The sequence below is a fragment of the Camellia sinensis genome, chromosome 6 (genome assembly GCF_055761805.1).
Source record: "Camellia sinensis isolate YWXY chromosome 6, ASM5576180v1, whole genome shotgun sequence".
NCBI lineage: Eukaryota > Viridiplantae > Streptophyta > Magnoliopsida > Ericales > Theaceae > Camellia > Camellia sinensis.
Window position 1 is genome coordinate 101,587,515 of NC_138966.1, and position 24,903 is coordinate 101,612,417.

At 35.2% G+C, this 24,903-nt stretch overlaps 1 protein-coding gene across 1 annotated transcript; it reads left to right on the forward strand.

Annotated features, from left to right (window-relative positions):
* Nucleotides 1–4,220: 4,220 nt before the first annotated feature.
* On the forward strand, nt 4,221–4,778 carry LOC145793449 (uncharacterized). Its single transcript, XM_082876277.1, has one exon. The coding sequence runs from the start codon at nt 4,221–4,223 to the stop codon at nt 4,776–4,778; it is 558 nt and encodes a 185-aa protein (XP_082732403.1).
* The last annotated feature ends 20,125 nt before the right edge of the window (nt 4,779–24,903 follow it).

Below are 24,903 nucleotides of genomic sequence, written 5' to 3' on the forward strand. Positions count from 1 at the left end.
TATTACTGAAACAAAATTAATCTGAAATGAGTATACTTTAAGTGAACATATTTTTTGAACATCCTTACTTGGATCAGTCCAAATGCAAATGAAGCACTTTCACGCTACGAGCTAAAAATAATGATTAAAGTATTGAAAATTCTAATGACTCATAATTTTTATCAAGAAACATATTCACTCGTCGGTATTTAATTAAAAATTTTATTTATTTCTTTTAAATTTTTTATCTTTATTATTTTTTTTCAAATTTGTATAACAAAATTTTACTTTTTTCCATCCGTTTAATGTAAGCGAATCTAAAAGTTAACTACAAAATTCAAAAAAAAAAAAAAAAAAAGGGCTAAAAAAAGTTTTAAAAGTTAATTATTCTTTACTTCTTTCGTCTACTAAAGACTTAAAAAAAAATATAAAAAAAAATTATTACTTTTCTAGTTGGTCTAGTTGAGCCTTCATTTGGCATAAAATGGGCCTTTTTAGCTAAAATAGTTATAAAAAGATAAAATAAGTTTTTTAGCTTAATAAAATAAAATGTCATATCCAAACCATAATCGTTTCATATTTTATCTCACAAAAGTCAAAAAAGTTAAAAAATTTATCACAAACGAGGCTTTTTAACCCCAAGTTAAAATAGTCAAAAAGTCAACCCATATCCCAAACGAACCCTCAGTAGAACTTAAAATTCTAAATTTTTTTATTTTATTATTATTTTTAATTCACTGAAGATGTAAAAAAGTACTGAAAAAGTTAATCCAAAAAATATAAGTGTAGCAAAAATTTTATTGTGTACCATGAGATCCACTCATTAAATGAATTTGAATTATACAATGATAACTTATGAGTAAAATCAAAATAATAATTATGGGTGTATAGTATAGTATAATTCAATATGTATATATATATATATATATATACGTATAGGGTCATTTCAGTGAGTGTTTGGAATTTTTCTTTGATAATTTTTTTGTTGACTTATTTTTGAGTTTAATAAAAAAAAAATTTAAAAAAAATTAGACTTTTAAATCTTATTCAAGGAGACAAACTAAAAAATTTTAAAAATTATATAAAAGTATAGAGAAGATAAAAATAAATAAAGAATAATAATTAATTTTTTAAGTTTATTTTGGATTTTTTCAATTTTTGTTTGAATTTTTTTTTTTTAAATTCGTGCACACAATACGAATTGAAAAGGTAAATTTTTTAATATAACTTAAAAAAAACATTAAAACAAGACGTGGCTTTTATTTTTGTTCCCACATAAAATTTTCATATATCAAAGCCAAGTTGACGATGATGGAAAATAATTCTTTAGGTGAACAGTTTTGAAAAATTCACCATTTGGTACTATAAAAGTAAACCACGATCTAATTTGATAAACACTTGCACTATGAGACTATGATTTGATGAGACCCCATTCTGACTTGTGACAAGGAAAAGTTTGAAATGTGATTTGTATTTGCAACATTGGAATAGTGAACTTCCACGTGCTTGTTCCAATTTCAAGCATGCTCTTTCCGAAAAATTATTAATTGGCTTAGAAGTATTATGTAGTTATATTTCTGACCAATTATAAATTTTTATATTCTCTCATATGCCTTTGGCTGGAAAGTAGGTTATTTTTTTAATTTTTTGATTTTTTTAACTATTTTAATTTAGGCTAAAAAATTTAATTTGGGAAGAATTTTTTGATTTTTTGGTTTTTTTTAATTTTTTTTGTGAGAGAAGATTGTAATGATTATGAATTAGATGTGGTGTTTTGTTTTTTGTGACTAAAATAGCATATTTTGTCTTTTGTAGCTAAAATAATCACTTTAGACCTTCCCAAACAATACTATAATCTCTAATTATTTAACATAAAATTGTTAGTCCTATTTTGTTCACCAATTAGAACACATGTGGGACATCACGAGAAAGTGTTCCAAGACCAATTAATAACTTTTTGTTCTTACTATCTTTTAAAAATATTAAAAAGTATACAAAAAAAAGTATATTAAAATATATAAAAATTATAAGTGCCTGTTTGGTAACAATTTCGTTTTCAGTTTATATTTACAAGAATTTAAAAAACTGTCATAAAAACTTGTTTAATAATTTATTTGGTTTATAAATGGTTGTCTCAGTTTATAGATTTGAAAAAAAAAACGTAAACTCAAAAAATGAGTTTATGTTAAATTTTAAACAGAAATTTAAAAAATTGACTAACACATTTTTCTTTTCAAATATTTTATTTTTCAATTAATTTTTTTTTCAAATAACTTTTTTTTCAATTAATTTTTTTTTCCAATTATAATGTGTATGATCCCATTGTCATAAATAATAAAAAATAAATATAAATATTTTAGGTCTGAATAAACATATTTTTTAGTTTATGTTTTAAAAAATTTTCAAACATTTTGTTTAAACCAAACACGTTTGTAGTTTATATTTTTCTAAAAATAAACAAAAACCAATTTATAAAATTTTTGTAAATATAAACAAAAAACGTAAGCGTTACCAAATGCTACGGTATCGTTTGGCAACACTTACGTTTTTAGTTTTCTGTTTATATTTACAAAAATTAAAAAAACTCAAATAAAAACTTGTTTGGTAAAATTTTTGATTTATAAATCAGTGGACTCAGTTTATAAATTTGGCCAAAAAATGAAAACACAAAAAATGTGTTTCCGTTTTGAATTTTGAGTTTTTTTTTTTTTACCACTCAACACTAGCCACCACCCGCCACTATTTTCTACCACCGTCTTCCGCCGCCACCACCACCACCCACCACCTACCCCCCACCACCACCTGCCACCACCACTCACCACTCACCACTCACCTGCCACCACCACCCACCACCCACCGCCCACCACCACCCACTACCCACCTGCCACCCACTCGCCACCACCACCCACCCCTTGCCGCCACCACTACCACTACCACCACCACCCACCACCCGCCACCTACTTGCCACCACCATTCACCACCCACCTGCCACCACCATCCACCACCTGCCATGACCACCCACCACCACCACCACTACCACCCACCACCACTACCACCACCACCACCACCACCACTCACCCGCCATCCACTTGTCACCACCATCCACCACCCACCACCACCACCACAACCCACTCACTATCACCTACCACCCGTTATCGTCACCCACCCACCCGCTACCACCACCACCCGCCACCTACCCGCCATCCGCCACCCATCTACCACCACCACCCATCACCCGCCACCACCACCGCCCACTCGCTACCACCCACCACCGTCACCCACCCACCCACCACCACCACCCGCCACCTACTCGCCACCACCCGCCATCCGCCACTCACCTGCCACCACCACCCACCACCTACCACCACCACCACCCACTCGCTACCACCCACCACCCACCACCGTCACCTACCCACCCCCCACCACCATCCACTCGCCACCACCCACCACCACCAGCTACCCATCACCCACCGTCACCACTTTCCACCATCGTCTTTTGCCGCCACTTGCCATTTCTCACTCTTTTTTATATTTTTAAAATTTTTTAAGGATTTTGTCAATTACCAAACTCGTTTGTAGTTTATGTTTTTCTAAAAATAAACAAAAAATAAACAAAAACCAGTTTATAAAATTTTTGTAAATATAAACTGAAAACGTAAACGTTACCAAACACACTACCTAAATATTTTTTATTGTTTATTTACAGTCTTTATGATTGTCATTAGTGAATCCATAATCTTCATGAGATATATACACTTGTAAGATAGTAATAATTTTAGAATTTTTTTTCTCCTACAATATGAAATTTAAAATTTAGCATATCAAGGTCATGTACGAGAGAATATGAGAATATGAAATTTACTAAAAGAGTGGTCCCCATCTTGCTCTCAAGATGGCTCCTCTCCTTCTAATCTTGATGATTGTTCTTAGGTACCCAGTTCGATCCCTACTGTTAGTTCTGATTTGGATGAATAGGCTTTGGTGACTAGCCTTAAATAGCCACGACACTCATGTTGATTATCAACTACAACTATCAGGGGTTGGGACAACTCCTGACAGTTCAGATCCTTCGAGGGTTGGTAGCAATCCATCGTTCTAAAGTAGTATTTTTGATTGAAACAAAGAATAAGTCAACGAGTTTGAATAGAATTAGAAGGCGTCTACGGTTTTCCCACTCTTGCTATGTTGAATTAGTGGGTGCTTTGGCAAGCATGGCCTTGTAGTGGACAGATGATATAGTTATGGACATTCGGTTTAAATCAAAATTTATAATTAGAGCGTTGATCTCCTTGGCGAATAATCCCACCAGTTGGGTTGCGAATTTTATCCATGCTCCATCTCAAATGTCTGTTTGGAAAAATTTATGGGTCATGTTTCGAAGATTAATTTCTGAAAGCCATTATCCTGAGATGTGTATAGGGGATTTCAATGAAATTGGGGCTTGTAGAGAAAAAGAAGGTGGGGCAACTTGTAGAAGGAGTCAAATCCAATCTTTTCTTGAGCTTCTTTCGAACTGTGCTCTTATAGACTTGGAGTTCAATGGCCCCCATTTTACTTGGTCAAATAATCAACGAGGAAGTCTCAACATTCGCAAACGGCTTGACCGAGTAGTTGCAACAGCAAATTGGAGAACTTTATACCTTTATGCCCAGGTTTTTCACGAGCTTCTGGTTAGGTCTAACCATGGTCCATTGATTCTAAATTGTGATCTCGAACTAAAAGGAGTTCCTAGGCTTTTCAAATTTGAGACCATGTGGTCCACTAGCCTAGATTGTGTGGAAGTTATTCAGCATAGATGAGGAGGTCAATTTGAGGGGCCTCATATGTTTAAATTGGCAATAAAGCTCAGAGCATATAGAGAGGGTCTTAAAGTGTGGAGCAAGGAACATTTTGGCAACAACAAAATTCAAATTGCTTTGCTAAAATCGAAATTAGCAACCCTTCAGGCACAACCTGTATCTGATGATAATTTGCAGCTGCAAGACCATTTAAAACATGAGCTTGAGCTTGCTTTATCTAGGGCAAAGATGTTTCTTCACTAACGATCCTGCGTTTGTTGGCTTAATTTTGGAGATAGAAATTCCAGTTTTTTCCATGCTACTTTGATCCAACGACGTCAAAGGAACCAAATTCTGAAGATGAGGTTTGGTTAAACTCAGATTTTGAAATTAATCAACATTTGTTGGGCTACTTCTCGAATATGTTTTCTAGTACTGGAATCAAAGACAGTTCTGAAACTCTATTAGTTGTGGATTCTCTCGTTTTCGTGGCTATGAACCGTGATTCGACTCGACCGGTTTGTAATGAGAAGATTAAATCGACAGATTTTCAATTAGGGTCCTTTAAAGCCCCTGGGCCAGACGATTTCCTTGGGTTTTTCTATCAATCTTATTGGGCTAATGTAGGGGAGAATGTTTGTGGAGTGGTGCGTAGTTTCTTTAATGGTGGTTACAAGCTCAGAGAATTAAATCAAACCAACTTGGTCTTGATCCCTAAACTCAGCAACCCTGTTATTTTGTCGCAATTTCGACCGATTGTTTATGTAACTTCATTCTAAAGATTATTACAAAATCCTTGCTAATCGGCTCAAAGGTATATTGAAGTTTCTAATATCTCCAAATCAATCAGCCTTTGTATCTAGGAGGTTGATTCAGGATAATGTTCTAGTAGCCCATGAAGCTTTCCATACGCTAAAACTCAAAAAGAAAGAAATAGAAAAAAAAGGGGGGGGGGATAGTTGGCCAAATGGCTATAAAGCTTGATTTAATAAGGCTTATGATAGAATTGAATGAGATTTCTTGGCTAAGGTTTTGAGGAAATTGGGCTTTGATCCTAAATGGGTTAATTGGGTCGTGGAATGCGTCTCAACAATTAGCTTCTCTATATTTGCTAATGGTTAAAAAAAAGCTTTTTTCATTCCTTCACGGGGTCTCCGTCAGGGAGACCCTCTTTCACCATACCTGTTCATCATTGTTGCGGATGTGTTGTCCAAACTTATTACTCGAATCTTTGAAACACTGAGTTTTTGGGTTTTAAGATCACAAGGCATTATTATATTCTTTGTCGCATTTGTTTTTTGCGGACGACCTGCTACTATTCTTGAAAGTTGAGGATAAGGAATGCTAGAAAATTTTGGAAATCTTGAAGGTGTTTTGTGAGGCTTCAGGTCAGGTGGTAAATTTTGAAAAATCCAGTGTTCTGTTTTCACCAAATGTTGCCTCTTCTGTCAATAATTCTATATATGCTCTTTTCGCTTAAAGATCATTTCGCCTAATGCGAAGTATTTGGGATTGCCTTCTTTCTGGGGACGGTCAAAAGCAGAAGCATATGAGTTTATCATCGAGGAAGTCCTTTCCAAGCTTCAAGGGTGGAAGCAGAAATTATTGTCACAAGTTGGGAGAGAAATCTTAATTAAAGCAGTTATGCAATCTATTCCCTCCTATGCAATGACATGTTTTTCTTTCCCCAAAAAAGTTTTGCGATAAATTGAACCCTTACATTTGCAATTTCTAGTGGGGTGGTGACCCAGAAGGCAAGGGTATTCATTGGGTATCATGAGGTCAATTGGCTCTTTCTAAATTCCAAGGAGGGCTAGGATTTTGGGATTTTAAAGCTTTTAACATGGCATTCTTAGCTTGTCAAGGTTGGAGATTGGTGAAATATGCTCATTCGTATTGTACTCAAATTTTGAAAGGGATTTATTTTTCTAACACAGATTTCATGCAAGCAACAAAAGGTCCGAGGAGTTCGTGGGGTTGGGCCAACATTCTTCAAGGGCGTCAAATTTTATAGGAAGGTTTGAGGTGGCAAATTAATAGTGGATCCTGAACTTTGTTTTGGGAGGATCGATGGGTTCTTGGTTTTCCAAACTTCAAAATTCTCTGTTTCAAACCAATAAGGACTAAGGTGGAGAAAGTAGAGGATTTCATTGATGAGACAAGTAAAAGTTCAAGGTTGAATTCTTTGGGAAATCTTGTGTCTGAGCCTGAAGTTCAAGCAATCAGATCTATTCCCATCTCTCTAGCCCCTAAAGATGACTCACTGGTCTGGCATTTTGAACCGAAAGGGCATTATTCAGTAAAATCTGGTTATCATGTGGCAATGTCTGAAAGTTCAGGTTGTGCAAGTCGAACTCCATTTTCATCATTTCAGGCCTTGAACAAGTTTTGGAAGCAAATATGGGTGCTGAAGGTTCCTCTAAAGATTCGTCACTTCTGGTGGAGGATGTGTACGGATGGGATTGTGTCTAAAGCTTCCTCGCCAACTTGTCAAATCTGTCATCAAGTATCGGAATTAGTGGAACACATCTTATTTGGTTGTGAATAAGTTCACCCAGTCTAGTTTGGAAGTGCATTTAACTATAGAGTTGACTGGGGAGCAATTCCATTTGTGTTACAATGGTTTTACGAGGTGATGGTGTCACGACCCAAACTCACCCCTAAAGGTTTAGTATCGTAATAGGCCAGTAATCCGTGATTACTAAAGGCCTGCTTAACAGTAATGTCGATAATACAGTAACAGGGCTGGCGAAAGCCAATCGATAATAAAAAGATGTCCAATGAGTTGCGAAAACCTGAATGGGAAAAAGAAACTTCCATGCACATAGCTATAGACATATACCAAAAATACATGTACAAGGTAGCATACAGGTTAGGGACCTAATCCCCTTAGCATAACTGTACAACCAAAGTCTTAAACAGTCTTTACATTAACAGGGATAAAAAGGGTGAATCCGGAACACCCCAAAACAGCCTTGACTTGTGTAGGTTCGGAACCTCGATATAAGGCACAATGGCTGGCTTGACAAAACGGGAGCTTAAGTCGGCGTCGTTAGCTCTGGTCCGGTGCTTGGCCACCTACATATATATATATATATATATACACAATTGTGAGCTAAAGCCCAGTGAATAACAAATGTGTAAAGAGGTTAAGAATGATGTCCTTTACTTTTGAAAATAGTCAATTAACATTAGAATGTTGTCAATCAATATTATTTGTCAATCAATCAATCAATCAATCAATTCGATCAATTCGATCTATCATGTTCACTTAGGTCATACGTGATATATCCAATAGCAACAATACACTAGGTCGTAAAAGACCGAACAATCAATTGATGGCCATCATACAATAACAATAGTTCTAAGATTTGGAACTGACAGAGATCTCTATAACAATAACGATAACAATATCAATAACAATAGCAATATGCTATGGATGCCACGAATACAGTTGAAAATAAGGTCATCATTCAATCGATAAAAAGTATCATTTCAGAAAGCAATATGATTTATCAATTAGAAAATAAATACGATTGAACATATCTTTACGATAGTGTTACTCACAGATTACTAGGCTATAAGCAGGCTAATCAGCGTCCTTGGGTGCCAAATCTACACAGTTACAGAACAAACGCATACTAAATTACACACTCGGGATTAATAACTTAGCCCCTTGTTTGCTTTGGTGCGATTCTAAATCATTATCCTCATTATGATGCCTTAAACATGGCCTAGGAATGCCTAGGATGGAATAAAGATGCAAAAATATTCTTAAAACATTTTTCAAAACTTGCTGAAAACAGGGGTCTCGCTCGAGCGTGGCTTCCTTCGCTCGAGCGGACATGCAGAATGCGCCTGGTCGCTCGATCGTAGACTCCTTCGTTCGAGCGATCTGCAAAAATGTGAAAAGTACTGGTTACTGGAAATCTCCGCTCGATGCTCGCTCGAGCGTGAGACACAGTTCTTCGCTCGAGCGTGCTTCTGCACACGCGAAAACCTGAGAGCTTGCAATTTACGCTTGAGCTAGCATTCCGTCGCTCGAGCGAAAGACTGAAAACAAAGGTGGTCGCTCGAGCGTGGAATCCCTCGTTTGAGCGAGGAAGCCAAATTCTGGGTTTTCCAGATTTGCTCCCAAAGCTCAAACCATGGATTGAACATGCCAAAATTCATCATTTTGGGCCAATTCCCTGGAAAAACACTAAGAAACTCATAACACGACATGTTTTGAAGATCATTTCACAAAATCAAGGCCCAAAAGCATGCTAATTGTACACAAAATCAACTTGAAATGGAAAAACATGGTGTAATTATGTCATGCATGTACTTATTTGAATTCATGACTTCCAACACATGATCATATGAGCTATTCTTTCCAAAAACATGATGAATTCTTAGATTACAACTATAATATGAACATGCATGTGTGAATTTCATGAAAACAACTTCAAAATTCCATACTATGGACATACATGCATGAATTGATTCTCAAATCTACTCTTTAGGCTATTTCTTGACTTTAGTCTCCAATTTTTCCATGAACCATGCATGAAACAACTTAAATTCATAACTAAGAGGGTGAATTCCTACCTTAAGTCTTGAATTTCCAAGTGTGGTAGCTCAATTTTGCAAGTCCTCTTCAATTTCTTCTAAGTTTCAAACAATTGCCTAGTTGAATCCAGTTTTCTTCCTATTCTCCCTCTCTCTCACGTTTTGCACAAGAAGGTGGAAAATGAGTGGTGTCAAACATGAATAAAGTGTAAAAGAAATGGTCTTGAGGAAGTCCACTTAATGGCAAACATGTGATTAACTTAGGTTACATTAATTAGCATTATTTATTCTAATTTAATTGTTCTAAATCGAATTTCAATTAAACTTACCATAAAATTCTATAATTCCTAATTAGCATATAACACCAGTCAATTTCTGAATCGGTCGCCATAAGGCTTTTAATTCGCAACTCGAAATTAAAACGTGAACAGATCGTTTTATATCAAACAGATAGAAATGCAATTAAACGACACACTCACATAATCAATTTGGGATTTCATCTTAATCTTTTACTTAGCATGCTTAATCATGAATTAACACTAAACATGGGTCAGGGTTGTCACCGATGGTCCGGCTTGCGAATGATGAGGATTGCAATTCTTTTTTTAGTAAGGTTGCTTGGATTAGTTGGCTTGTTTGGAATGAGCGAAATAACTTTATTTTTAATCATGTCCCTGTGGAGCCCTTATCGATGCTTTATCGAGCTAGAGTGGCTATGGCAGAATTTGAGGAAGTGTTGTCCCCTAGGGTAGTGCTACACTCTCAGTTTCCCATGCGAATTTAAGATGCAATGGGAGAGAGAGGGGGGCTCTTATTCTTGGGAGCTACAAAGTAAATTGTGATGTGGCTATTAAAAATGGTTCATCTTAAGCAACGATTGTGGCAATGCTAACAATGGGAATGACAAGCTGATGGATGGTATCATAAAGAAGATTAGTATCTCATTCCCCTTCTAATGGGAGGCTCTAGCTTGCCGGTGGGCTTGTCTTCTAGCGCATAATCTCAACCTTTCGGATATGCTGATTGAAGGGGATAACAAGTCTCTGATCCAGCTGTGTGTATTCAAAACGGCTCCCTCATGGGAATATGGAGCAATTTTTAGTGACATCAAGCATTTGGCAACCCAGGGTAGGTTCTCATTTTAGTAGAGATCCAAAGCTTTGAACAAAGCGGCTCATTGGGTAGCTCAAGCTTGCCTTCATGATATGCTTCCCTTAGATTGGGTGGCCAACCCTCCTCCTGCTCCGTCTTGTTTGGTTTGAGTCTCTTAGTTTTTTTGCTTTGTTGGGCACAATTACCTTTGCTCAAAAAAAAAAAAAAAAAAAAAGGTTACGTATATAACTATTGTGGGGAAGTGGTTTGAAAATACTTTTCTGATCTTGGAGAACGCTCGTGATCCTCTTCTGGTCACCTGAAAAGGAATAACCACTCCGGTCGGGGGTGCCGGAATTAGCACTCCGATGAACAAGTTAGAATCCACACTCAAGAATGCTTGTATTCTAAGTTAAGCACAACAATTCTCACATACCTTTCTTAGTTTGTTGTTCCTTTATTTATACTTGTTTTCTGGGCCTCTTGGCCAAGCCCACTTGTCACTCATTATCCTCTTATTTACTCGGCTCTATAGTTCGGTATCTATTCGGCCTATCTATTATATTCGCCATCCTTATCGTATAGGATAGAGCCGTGTAACATCTGTCTTCTATAGTACGCTTCTGATTATTCCAATTATCCGGCTCCTACAACTATGTATTTCAATGGTTTTAATATGTGATCATTTGGTATATAATGTGAAATGCAAACTATCAAGTCTTCACATATATAACTGTATATAACAATGAATTTTTACGGTTTTAACACGATAATCATTTGGTAAACAACTTAGAATGCAGATTACATATCGAGTAGTTATGTATATAATTATATGGGTTCAGCTTGTGTCCAGTCTAAGATCGCACTAGAAGGTGCTATTGGGTCCGTGGGGGCCCATCACGGGTCCCATTTTGATAATCTGAACTATTTAATATGTAGAACTCATCGAGTGCTATATGCTTGTAAAACATCACGTTGATCGGATATCGATAGCTATATGATCAAAACAGTTTTTTGTCAACCGTTAATTTGTTTACCGTCTATTTTTTTTTTAATACAAAACTGATTTGATCATATAGCTATCGATATTCGATCAACGTGATTTTTTACAGACATATAGTATTCGACGAGTTCTACACATTGAACGGTTCGGATTATCAAAACGGGACCCATGATAGGCCCCACGGGCCCAACAGCACCTCTAGTCCAATCTCAGACTGGACACAAGTTGCTCCCTAATTATATATATATTAATGAATTTTTAAAAGTTTTAGCATCTGGCCATTTGGTATGTTGCCATATATACATAGAATGATAATTTCTACAATCCAAATAATAGAAAAATTTTGTTTTTGGTTTTTTAACTTGAAAGGTATTGAGAAAATCAACACATCCACCAAGTAACTAATTATTTGAACGGAAAACAAAGACCCTTCTGTTTTACCTTTGGGAACAAGTTAAATTAGTTTAAAATTTAATATAAAAAGTTAATTTATTTTTTTTAATACGTCTCTTTTTATAAAAAATCAAAAAATTATTTAAAAAATTAATTTTAAATGAACTCTCAAAGACGCTAACCTTAGGGAATTAAATTATTTATCTCACCATTTTTTATTTTTCCATCTCCAAACTTCCTCTCCATTACAGAATTAGAGTTTAATAAACAGACTCTATCTTAGAGAGAATATTTTAAACAAGAGGACATATGAGAGTTGGACAGAGGACAAAAATCTTCAACACTTACTCATTTGAAAAGTTAGCTATTTTAGTAGGTTAAAATATTTATATTTGAAAATAATTTTATCTTATTAACTATTTTAATCTATTTTGTCTTTTTGTTAATTTTAATCAAAAAATAAAAAAAAAAAAAACTAATATTTGGCTACCCGAACACCCCCAGTTGGTAAGACTAAAAATCATTCAAAAATTGAAGTACCAAACCAAGGCCAAGTTTTCCCAAAGAACCACACAAAGGGTCAATGTCTCATCGCATGCCACAAGCATTGAATTAATGGATCTCATTCTTCTTCCTAATAATTCCATATGATATATGAGACTAACATTGATAAGAATTTATCACTTGACCAAAAAAGCATCGATAAGGATTTGGTTCTCATATGAAGTTGCATTGTTGCTCTCTTGATTCTCGAATCTCAAGTATAAGTTGACCAATCAAAGGGCCATAGAAATCAACCACTTATCTCAAAATGGTTCTCTAAATATACTTTGTAAAAATATATTCAGTATTCATATCCTATTAAAGATAAGAAATGGGCTTGTCATTTTTATATCTTGTAAGATCTTCAGAGGATTTGAAAAGTACAAACTGATAAAAGATACATTTCAACGGATAAAATATTTCAATGCATTGCCACAACCATAATTTGCTGCTTTCTTAGGAAGAACCGATACTTTTCTTATGGTCAGTTGTTCACGGATTAATTGGTTTGATCCAATTCTATGATGAATTAAAAATACGTCAGTGTTTTCGATTTTAAAATTTTAAGAATCAAATTGAATCGCAAAATCTTTAGAACAAAATCAGAATCAAGTTCATTTGTTTTCATATATCTTAACTATTAAATTATGCTAGAATTTTAAGACACGTGAATCTCGAGAAATGATTCAATATTAAGAATAAATTAAAACATCAACCATTTCATATTATTTTTAATTTTTAGTAATACTACAAACTCAAATTTTTTACTAAGAATTATCAATCAATGGTCTAGATTTATTATATATATAGACTCATACCACACAACACTAATTTAATTTCCATCACACAATTACAATTGGATAAAATCCTTTGATAGTGTTTTTTAGGCATTTAGACTTTTTGTTTCATTTTTGTAGAAACAGTTTCAAAATTTGAAAATATTTTTTTATTTTTATTGTTTTTTACAAAACAGAGTTATTTTTGGAAGAATATAAAATTAAAAATAATTAGTGAAATATATATATATATATATATATTTTTTTTTGAATCAATAAAAAAAAGGACGCTCTGAGGTGTTATCACGATATCCGTGAGTCCAGGTCCCGGAATAACCGGTTGTCGGCCTGATTTAACTCAATCTATAAGAAATGATCCACCACTAGAGCACCATTGAAGCTCATCAACCATCCTCTAAGAGGGTCAAGTTTCGATTGATGTACAACGCAAGGTCTCAAAATAGAGCCACTGGAAAATTTAGCATTTCGCACCCTCCACAAGTCGAACTTAATTCATTGCTATGGAAAGTCAATGCCTTCATCATTGAGCCACCAATCCCCCACAGTAATTAGCGAAATAGTTCATCAAATTTATTTATTTATTTATTTTTTAAAATAGAGACAAAAAGTAAATGAAGTACAAAACCCAGCCCACGCGGTCCTATGGTGCATTATTATATTGGCAAACGATAAGATCAACAACATAAACAAGATCATGAAAATCTTTGTCCTTTTGACTTGGGAGCAAAAACACCACCAATGCATTGTTTTTCTATGCTATGCCGGTCCAAACAGCTATTAGTGTTGCCAAACCTGACCATAGCTATAGCCTATGTTAGAATTTTAAGAAAACCTAACATTGTTTTTCTATGCTATGCAAGTCCAAGCAGCTATTAGTGTTGCCAAACCTGACCATAGCTATAGCCTATGTTAGAATTTTAAGAAAACATAGCAATGGAGTAGATGATTTTCTTTGTTATAACCTAAGAGGACGTGACACTTTGATAAGATTTTGCGGCATCGGTTATGAGGTTTCAGGATTTATTCTTCTCGGAGTTACTCACTCGGGTGATGACACATATGGTTCGTAGGACGAATTTTTTAAATTTAAGTAAATCGTACTCAGTGTCAAGAATATAAGTTTGAATTTTCATATGTGTGCGAGTCTGTGACTTACCTCTACATGGTTAAGTGACTCTGTAATGTAACATCCATTAAAGGTGACTTCTGGGATCTCAGCTCCTTATAAGGTCTAATCTCAAAGATTACCGATCTTTTGATTTTCTATGTTATAAACTCAAAAAAAATTATTCTAATTTTTATTAAGAAATATTAATAGGTGGTCTAAATTTGTTGTATATATGAACTCTACACTACACTAATTAAATTTCAACTATACACATAAATTCATGATAATTTTCTTGCCATTTTTTTGGGATAGTAGGGTTTCCTTACTTTCATCATTTTCGTCCCTTTCTCTAATGCATAAATATGCCAAGAAAATCAAGGGTAACACAACAATAGATTCTCCAATGCTAATTAGGAAATTTGGACGTTGATTTGGACGTTGGTTAAACACTTCTGTATATATAAACTTTGCAATACACTAATTAAATTTCAACTATACACATGAATTCATGATAATTTTCTTGCCATTTTTTTGGGATAGTAGAGTTTCCTTACTTTCATCGTTTTCATCCCTTTCTCTAATGCATAAATATGCCAAGAAAATCAAGGGCAACATAACAATAGATTCTCCAATGCTAATTAGGAAATTTGGACGTTGATTTGGACATTGGTTAAACACTCCACATTGGTTAAACACCCCCCAGTATACCTCCTTAGTAGAGTATGAGATTCAATTGATTTATTAAAGAATTTTAATTTGGGTTAGTGTTAGTTATAATGTATTTTTATATATTGTGGGATTGTGAGTGTTTGGGAAGTTGTTATTTTAGTAAGCTATTTTAGTATGCTACAATATTTGTGTTTGGAAATATGGTTGGATTTTTTTGTAATTGGATGTGAGGTTTGTGAGAAAAAAAATAAAACGATTATAGATTTGATGTGACATTTTATCTTATTGGTTATTTTAGCATATTTTGTCTTTTTGTGAATTTTAACCCAAAAAGTAAAAAAATAGCATTTGCCAAACAAGGCCATTCATTTATTTGGTGAGGTCTTTCGTCTCCTTTATTTGTGATTATTTGGAATTCATTTAAGGGTGATTTGTGGGATCATTCGTGTCTCGTTTGTAATCATTTGAAAACTCTTAGTTGATAGTGGAATCAGATTTCAATCTCATAGACGTATCTCACATTGAGGGAGCCACATAAAAATTATTGTGTCGTTATTGATTTAATTTTTTCGCATTAATTTTTATTTCCATTGATTGATTTATTTGTGAAAAATCATCTATTTATCCTAACAACTAGTAACAGAGCTTACAGTTTATTTGAGTTTGTTTACTTATGTAAATCAATGGAAGGGAACGTGGGTCGTATATCTAGTTTCAATGGAAGTAATTGGGTAACTTAGAAAAGTAAAATGGAGGATCCATTATTTTGTAAAAATTTGTATAGACCTATTGAGTGTGATAGTGGCAAACTCAACGGTATGAAAGATGATGAATGGAAGAGACTTAATCGAAAAACCGTTGGTGTAATGGATTGATGACAGTGTGTTTCATTATGTTACTACTGAACTCCAACATATGATTTATGAAAAAAATTAGAAGGTTTTTATGACAGAAAATCAACCACAAATAAAACTTTTCTGTTTCGTAAGTTGGTTAATTTAAAATATAAAGAGGGCAACCCCATTCCGGAACATTTGAATGAAATAAAGAGTATTGTTAATCAACTTGCTTCTATAAAAATTGTTTTTGATGATGAGTTGCAGGCTTTGATGCTACTTAGTCCCTTACCTGAAAGTTGGGAGACTTTGGTTGTGACGATTAGTAATTCGGCGCCCAATGGAGTTGTCACATTGGCCTAAGTCACTAGTAGCTTATTGAATGAAAAAACTAAAAGAAAATCACCAGGTTCTTTTCATTCGGAGATATTTGTTGTGAGAGGCTAAAGCAAAAAATGGGGGAAGAGTAAGACTCTTTATGGTCGTGATCAAAGCCGTGACTAATCAAGAGATGATTCTTTTTGAAAGAAAGACATTCAGTGCCATTATTGTCATGAGAAATGGCACATGAAGCAGGAATGTCGAAAGCTCAAGAACAAAGAGAAAAGTGACAAAAGTGTAGGTAAGAAGTAAGAAGACACAACGGTGATTACTAATGATGGTGATCTCATGGTTGTTTGTGAAGATGATTGTGTCAATTTTGTGGGCCAAGAGAGCAATTGGGTGATTGATTCTGGTGCTTCTTTTCATACGACTTCTCAGGTTGATTTCTTTATTTCCTACACCAAAGGAGATTAAGGCTATGTGCGAATGGATAATGAAGGTTTGTCCAAGATTGTTGAAACAAATTTGGGTTGTAAGTTATTGCTTAAAGATGTGAGGCATGTTCCCGATATTCGCCTCAATTTGATCTCTATCGAGAAGTTAGATGATGAAGGCTACAATAACAAATTTGGTGATGGAAAATGGAAGCTCACAAAAGGTTTTTTGGTGGTGGCTAAATGTAAAAAGACTCGCACACTTTATTTGATGCAAGGAAAAATTTGTAAAGATATCGATGTATTTCAGGAACCGAATTGTGGCATAAGTGGCTTAGGTGCATGAGCGAAAAGCGGCTACAAGTTTTGTTCAAGAAAGAGCTTCCACCCAGTTTGAAAGGTACGCATCTTAAAACTTGTGTTCATTACTTGGCGGGTAAACAACATAAAGTTTTTTTTTTTATAAAAATGTTACTTCTAGAAAAAAAAATATTTTGGAGTTGATTCATTCGGATATTGGTGATCCTTTAAAAGTTAGAACACTTAGTGGTACACTTTATTTTGTTACTTTCATTGATGACTATTCAAGAAAAATTTGAGCTTTTGCACTACAAACTAAAGATCAAGTTCTAGATATGTTTAAGCATTTTCAGGCCATGGTCGAAAGAGAAATGGGGCAAAAATTGAAGTGCATCTGAACGGACAATGGTGGTAAATACATTGGGCCATTTGATGAGTATTGTCGCAGCCAAGGTATTCAGCATCAAAGGACAGTTAAAAGACTCCTCAACAAAATGGCGTTGCTGAGAGGATGAACCGCACTATTGTGGAAAGAATAAGGTGTTTGCTTTCACATTCTAAAATGCCAAGATCCTTTTGGGGTAAGGCAATGAGGACAGCGGTTGATGTGATCAGTTTATCTTCTTCATATCCTTTGAATAGTGATGTTCCTGAAAGAGTTTGGACTGGCAAAGATGTGTCTATGAGCACTTGAGAGTGTTTGGTTGCCCAGCCTTTGTTCACATTCCAAAGGATGAGAGGTCCAAGCTTGATAGCAAGTCAGGACAAAGCATTTTTCTTGGCTATGGGTGTGATGAGTTTGGTTATAGATTATGGAATCTAGTCGATAAGAAAGTTATTCGAAGCTATGATGTGTGTTTCTTGAAGACCAAACAATTAAAGACTTTAGCAAAGGTCATCAACCGGAACCAAAAATTAGTGATCTCATTGACATTGATCCATCTCCTTCGTCTTTGGTGGATGATGAAAATGAGAGAGATATGCAGCCCCCTCTTGAAGATGTAGATGATGATACTACTGCAAATGAAGTTGAGCCCAAAATTAAGGAAAAGCATCCAATTCAAGAACTGCCACCACAACTTGAGTTGAGGAAATCTACAAGGGACCGACAACTTCGAAAAAATATCCTCCCAATGAATTTGTGTTGATTTCAGATCAATGGGAGCTTGAGAGCTACCAAGAAGCAATTGAGCATACAAAGAAATGTGATTGGAAAAAAGGCATGAAAAAGGAAAAGAATTATGTTTAGTGCCGTAATCGGCCAATAATCCTGAGATTACCGAAGGCCTCTGAAAAAATTAAACAAATTAAGGGGCTAGCGGAAGCAAATACAAACATACAATATCCATAGAGCTCTACAGACATATATGGGACAGAAAGTTTAATACTTTATTTACATAATTATGACATCATCCTTGGGTGATAAGCAACAGACATGTTCAGACTTTAACAAAAGAAATGCAAAAAGGTCTTAAACATTGCTCAAAAATACTTGACCACTTCAAAATTGGAATCTCCTCGGGAGGCACAGTGGTTGACTGACCGAATGGACCTCCAGGCAATCATCACTGAGCCTGGTCACGCACCTGATTATCTACATACATAAATAATACAGTGAGCTAGAGCCTAATAAATAATAACAGAGTAAAGGGTTTTAATGAATGGTGTTCATATCAAATTCAGAAATCAGAATTTAGATTCAGAAATAGATCCATAGTCATATTCATATCATATTCATATTCAGATTTTACATATCATCATACGTGGTACATCCATTAGTGCTAACAAATCTAATGACCTATAATTATATGGGATGTTCTGATGACTTGTATGCACAATGACGTTCATAAAGATTTACTTGTCGATGACCCATAAAGGGACCTGATAACCCATAAAGAGACGCAAGATATCACATGATGCTAAGAATGTCACGAATACATTTTGGAAACTTGGACAATCATTGATTCATACAAAACATAACATTTCAAAAAACTGAACATTTCCTATCATCAGAAAATAATTAAAGTCAAACATAACTTTACAGAGTTATTACTCACGATTAGCTTCAAATGCAAAACAATGGATCAGACAGTTCAAATGGACTATAGCGCGTGATCTACACAAACATGTAACAGATACATAATAAAACACATAGTCAGAAAACACTTAACTCATTTCATTTCTATCTTGGTGTGTTTCTAATCTTTATCCTCATTATTATGTTGTAATTAAGGCTTAGGAATGCTTAAGATGCAGTGAGAATGCCAAGATGTAATTTGAAACACTTAGTTAAATTTGCTGAAAACAAGGTTTTCGCTCGAGCGCAACTTTGGTCGTTACAAAACTCTGCAAAATTATTGGTTACTTGATTTTTAGGCTTGAGCCAACTTTTTGTTGCTCAAGCCATAAATAATGCAAAACAGGGTTCGCTCGAGCGCAAGTTTTGCAGCTACCATTTAATTGTCTGTAGAACTTCTGGGAGCTTAATTTTTACGCTCGAGCACAACTTGCTACGCTTCAGCGAACCGGTCAAATTTTGGATTTTCCAGATTTATGTTTGAAGCTCCAAATATGATTCCAAAGGCTCAATGCTTGCAAGTTGGTACAAAAACATGGAAAACATTGTGTAACATGAAAACATTCTCAATTTGAAACCAATTGCTCAAAATCATGGACCAAATTCCCAAAATCAAGCTTAAATCATTGAAACCATACAAGATATGAATCGTACTCTTTTCTTTTCAAGACTCCCATGCATGAGATGAGAAGTGTTAGAACTATAGAATACCTTCAAAAATGTCAAGTTTAGCTTCATGCAGGTAAAAAATTTCATGAAATTCAAACTCAAGATGATGATTCATGCATGCATGTACACAATTATGCTCAATTCCTCCATAATCAAGATGATCCTAGCTTATACTTTCTAAATTCAAGCAAATGGTCCCAAAGCTTGGTGAATTCAACTCGTACATGGATTATCTACAAGAATTAAGTGTGGTTTCCATACCTAGAATGTGAATTTAAGTGTATCTTATCTCAAATCTTCAAGTCTCCCACAAGTTCCCTACAATTCTCTTCTCCCTCTCTCTCTAGAGTTGATTCTCCCTCACTTTCTCTCTAAAATCTCAGCCAAGGGTTAAATAATATGAGCTCAAACATGATTAAGGCCTTATATGGGTGTGATTAGCTTAGGCTAATTAAGCTTGCTTAGGAATAATTAATCCATTCAATTTTGATTAATTCTAATTATTTTATTCTAATTATTTCGATTTAAATCAAATTTCAATTAAAGCTACCATAAAATTCTAAAAATTCCAAATAATACATACGCATAGTAAATTTCATGTTCAGATGCAGATAATGCCTTTAATTAGTGTACCGAAATAGAATTCCAAACAGATATTCTTACTATAAACAAGTAAAAGCACAATTAACACAAAACACAAGCAATTATCTTAGATTTTCTTCTTAATTATTCATTAGGCATTCTTAATCATGGTTTAGTAGCTAATCACAGTTCGAGGTTATTACACTTATGATTTGGTGAAGTTGCCTAAAAGGAGGAAAATTCTGAAAAATAAATAGGTCTTTAAATTGAAGAATGATGGCAAGAATCTAAGATACAAGGCATGCCTTGTTGTGAAAGGTTTAGGGCAAAAGAAAGGTGTTGACTTTGATGAAATTTTCTTACTGGTTGTGAAGATATTTTCTATTCGGATTGTGCTTGAGATGGCCATAAGTATGAATCTTGAAGTTGAGCAACTTGATATGAAGATCGCATTACTTCATGGTGACCTTGAAGAAGAAATTTACATGGAGCAACTAGAGGGTTTTGTAAAGAGAGGGAAAAAGAAACAGAAATTTGTTTGTAAATTGAAGAAAAGTTTATATGGCCTCAAGCAAGTGCTGTAACAATGGCACAAAAAATTGACTATTTCATGATGAATAATGGTTTCTCTAAAACCACTTCAAACCATGTGTATTTGTGAAAAAAATTTCAGATGACAAATTTACTATTCTTTTGCTTTATGTTAATGAAATGTTAATTGTTGTCACGACCCTAACCTGTCCCTATAGGTTTAGCGTCGTAACCGGCCAGTAATCATTGGATTACCGAAGGCCTCTTAACAATTAGCCTTATAGTTAGGGGCTGCAGAAGTAAATACATAAAAAGAAACATACATAGTCCATCGAGTTGTGCAGACATAAATGGGACTGATAATCTTAAACTTTTATAGACATACAAGTGACGTCAAAAGATACAGTATTTACACGTCACTTCATGTACATATAAAAGAAAAACTTGTCCATGGAGCAAAAGGAATAGTTTTATACATCCATAATAACACAGCCACAAGACTTGACTTGATCTGGAACCTCCTTGTGAGGCGTAAAAGGTGGCCGACAATACAAAAATGCTTCAGCCATCATCTTAAGCCTGATCACGAGTCTGCTCACCTACATACGTAATAAATAACTAGTGAGCAGAGGCCCAGTGAATAATAACAGAGTAAAGGGGTAAATAAATGATGTTCCATAACCATTTTTGAAACCAAAGTTTACGTTCATATTCTCATTCCACGCATATATATATATATATATATATATCAAAGTTCATGCTTAATCTTACATAGTGCATCTGTTAGTGCCAACAGATCACATACAAAACATTAAGGGTTATACTTGTCAGTTCCATATAGGAACCTCCGGCCAGGTACAGATAACTTGCCAATTCCATAAAGGAACCTTCGGACTGGGTACGGATAACTTGTCAGTTCCATAAAGGAATCTCCAGCGGGGTACAGATAACTTGCTAGTTGCATTAAGGAACCTCCGGACTGAGTACGGATAACTTTTCAGTTCCATAAAGGAACCTCCAACTGGGTACAGATAATTTGCCAGTTCCATTAAGGAACCTCCGGACTGGGTACGGATAACTTGTCAGTTCCATAAAGGAACCTCCGAACTGGGTACGGATAACTTGTCAGTTACATAAAGGAACCTCCAGCCGGGTACAGATAACTTGCCAGTTTTATTAAGGAACCTCCGATCTAGGTACATATAGCACACTTGAATCATAGCATAAAGATCACAACATTTGTCAGAGTTGGACAATCATTCATAGTACAGAACATAACATTTTGTAAAACAGATCTTATTTCATATACAGAAAATAATTTAACTTGAACATTGTTTTACTAAGTTATTACTCATAGATAATATATGCTCCAAGTAAACAAATAGAGTAGGCAATTCAGCTTCCTTGTAGCACGTGACCTACACAACATAACAGATACATACATTGAAACACACGTTCGAATTATACATAACTTATTTCATTTGTTCTTAGTGTGTTTCTACCATTTATCCTCATTATGGTGACTTAATCTTAGCCTAAGAATGCTTAGGATGAAATGAGGATGTAAAATGGCACTTGAAAACATTTTTCAAAACTTGCTGAAAACAGGGTCCACGCTCGAGCGTAAATTTCCTTGCTCGAGCGGACATGCAAAATGTGAGGGCTCACTCGATCGTAACTTCCTTCGCTCGAGCGGTCTGTAAACTTTGAAAAAGTACTAGTTGCTTGTTTTTCACGCTCGACGGACGCTCGATCCTCGTTTGAGCGTGAGACTCAGACCCTCGCTCGAGTGTGACTCTTGTTACTCGAGCGTGCTGCAAAACACAAGAACTTCTGAGGGCTTGTATTTTAAGCTCGAGCGTACTTTAGGTCGCTCGAGCAAAAGTGCACGCACTCAGAGTGGTCGTTCGAGCGTGGATTCCTATGCTCGAGCGTAGATGCAAATTCTAGGATTTTCAGATTTGTTCCCAAAACTCAAACCTCAAACTTTAAGCATCCAAACTTTATTTTTCTAGGCTAAAACTTAAGGAACACTTAGAAGTTCATAATACATCATGAATTAAGGATCTTTTCAAGAAATCATGGCCAAATAGCTTGCCAATTGTGCAATTCAACTTAAAATTCATGAATGATCCATAAAACACGACATGAATGAATTTCTTTGACCTTAAGCTTCTTAAAACATGATCAAATGTTACAAAACAACTTGAGACTTGATGACTTCCCAAAGTTAAGGTGAATTTAAGACATGCATGAGGGAATTCTTGGAAATTCAACTCAAAATGTGAGAAAATATGCATGCATGTATGGAATGACTCAATTCTCTTTAATTCTAACTCTATTCTTGTATCAACCAACCTAATTCATTAGAGTTCAAGTCCTATACATCATAATTGTACACTCTAGGGGTTGAATTGTTACCTAGACTTCCCAAAATGTGTGTTAGGAGTTGAATTCTTGAGTTTCCAAGCCCAACGCCTTCAATCTCTAGCAAGATCCTCTCAATCGCAAGTGTTGACATCCAATCTCACTCTTAGTCTCTTTCTTCCTCTCTCTCACGTTGTAACTCTCGGTGGCTTAAAGATGATATCAAAAAGAGGCTTAAGTGGGGTGTATAAGCCTTATGTAGGCTTGGGTAAAAGTGTAATTAATTAAGGCCAAATAAGTGGACATTAAGTTAATCTAATTAAATCGTTCCGATTTGAATTTCGATTGAACCTACCATAAATTCCTAAAAATTCTAAATGACACGTAACCGAAGTCAATTTCTGAATCGGATGTCATTAAGACCTTCAATTTGCAAATCAAAATAGAATTATGAACAGATTTTCCCATGCTAAACAGAAAAGAAACACATATAAGGCAACATGTGATGCAAAATTTCATTTTAATCTCTTATTAGACATAATTAAGCATGGATTAACCTTAATCATGGGTCGGGGTTATTATAATTATGGGTCAAGATTCTATCATGATTAACAAGTTGAAGTTAGAATTAAGCAAATCTTTTGCTATGAAAAATTTGGGCCCGGCAAAGCAAATACTTGGTATGAAAATTGTTCGAGATCACAAAAAGGGGCTAATTTGGTTATCTCAAGAAAGCTACATTGAAAAAGTTCTTGAGAGATTCAACATGGATATAGCAAAGCCAGTTGGTTGTCTACTTGTAGGTCTGTAGACACCCTATTTTTGACCGCCTTTAAGACTTGGGCGCCTTAGTTGATTACTCAATGATAAAAGTTATGCTATGCAAAAGTTCAATTTCTTCAGCAAGAGGAGCTTCAAATCCCAACCTTACACCCCATTTTGGGACCAAAACTTTTTTGACCAAAATTATTTTAGACCTTAAAACCTTCTCTTTCAAAACATTTTTCCCAAAAGTTTCTATGATGTTCCGAGGGTCGCATTTCGTTAAATATTGCGCTTTTCGATAAACTGGGCAAGGACAAAGTGGAAATAAATGAAAAAGAGGTGAACTCTTTGAAAAATCTTTCAAAACATCTTATTTTTGGGTTTGGAGTTGAAGAAAATGGGAGAGGATGGAAGAAAACTAGTTTGGAAGAAGTTAGGCATCAATCCGGTTAGAGCCAAAACTGAGCAACCTTCACTAAAATAGGCATATCTCTTAGCACACTTAGAATTTAGATATGAGGCTGCCACCATTGGAAAGTAGACTTCTAGGGCTTTAATTTAGACTCGTGAATGACCTGCAACGGAGTTCGGATGAAGGAGATATACCCATTTGAAGTTGAACCAAGAAGCAAATTTTTCTGTGGCCGATAGGTGGCCGACAATTACCATTTGTGGACGGCAGGCCACTACTTTTGGCTGGTCGACCACTCGTGTAAAGCCCAAATATTTTGGCCAGCTGTCCTCCAAATGCTCCAGTTGCCCTAATTCAGATATTTTTGACTGAAACTCATATATTTTTGTATATAGAGGACCTTCTCTCTTGGTTTCAAGGTTAGAAAAATTTTGGGAGTCTCTCTCTCTAAATCCTCTCTCTCTCTCTTGAACTTTTGTGCATACAAGTGTAGATACATTTCAAGTTTGCCTATCAACCCTCAACAAAGTTGCTTATCTTTGGGATGAGGTTGCTTGAGACCCTCTTTGAGCTCTAAAAGGTGGTCTTGGTTTGGTTTATTTCCTCGTTTGTGTCTTGGCTTCAAGAGGTATAACACTCTCCTTTTATACTTATTTTGCATACTTGCTTTGCCATCTTTTTCAACTGTTTTGG

Excerpts from the sequence above, each read along its gene's own strand:
- LOC145793449 (XM_082876277.1), top strand. The coding sequence starts at position 4,221 with ATGGACATTCGGTTTAAATCAAAATTTATAATTAGAGCGTTGATCTCC.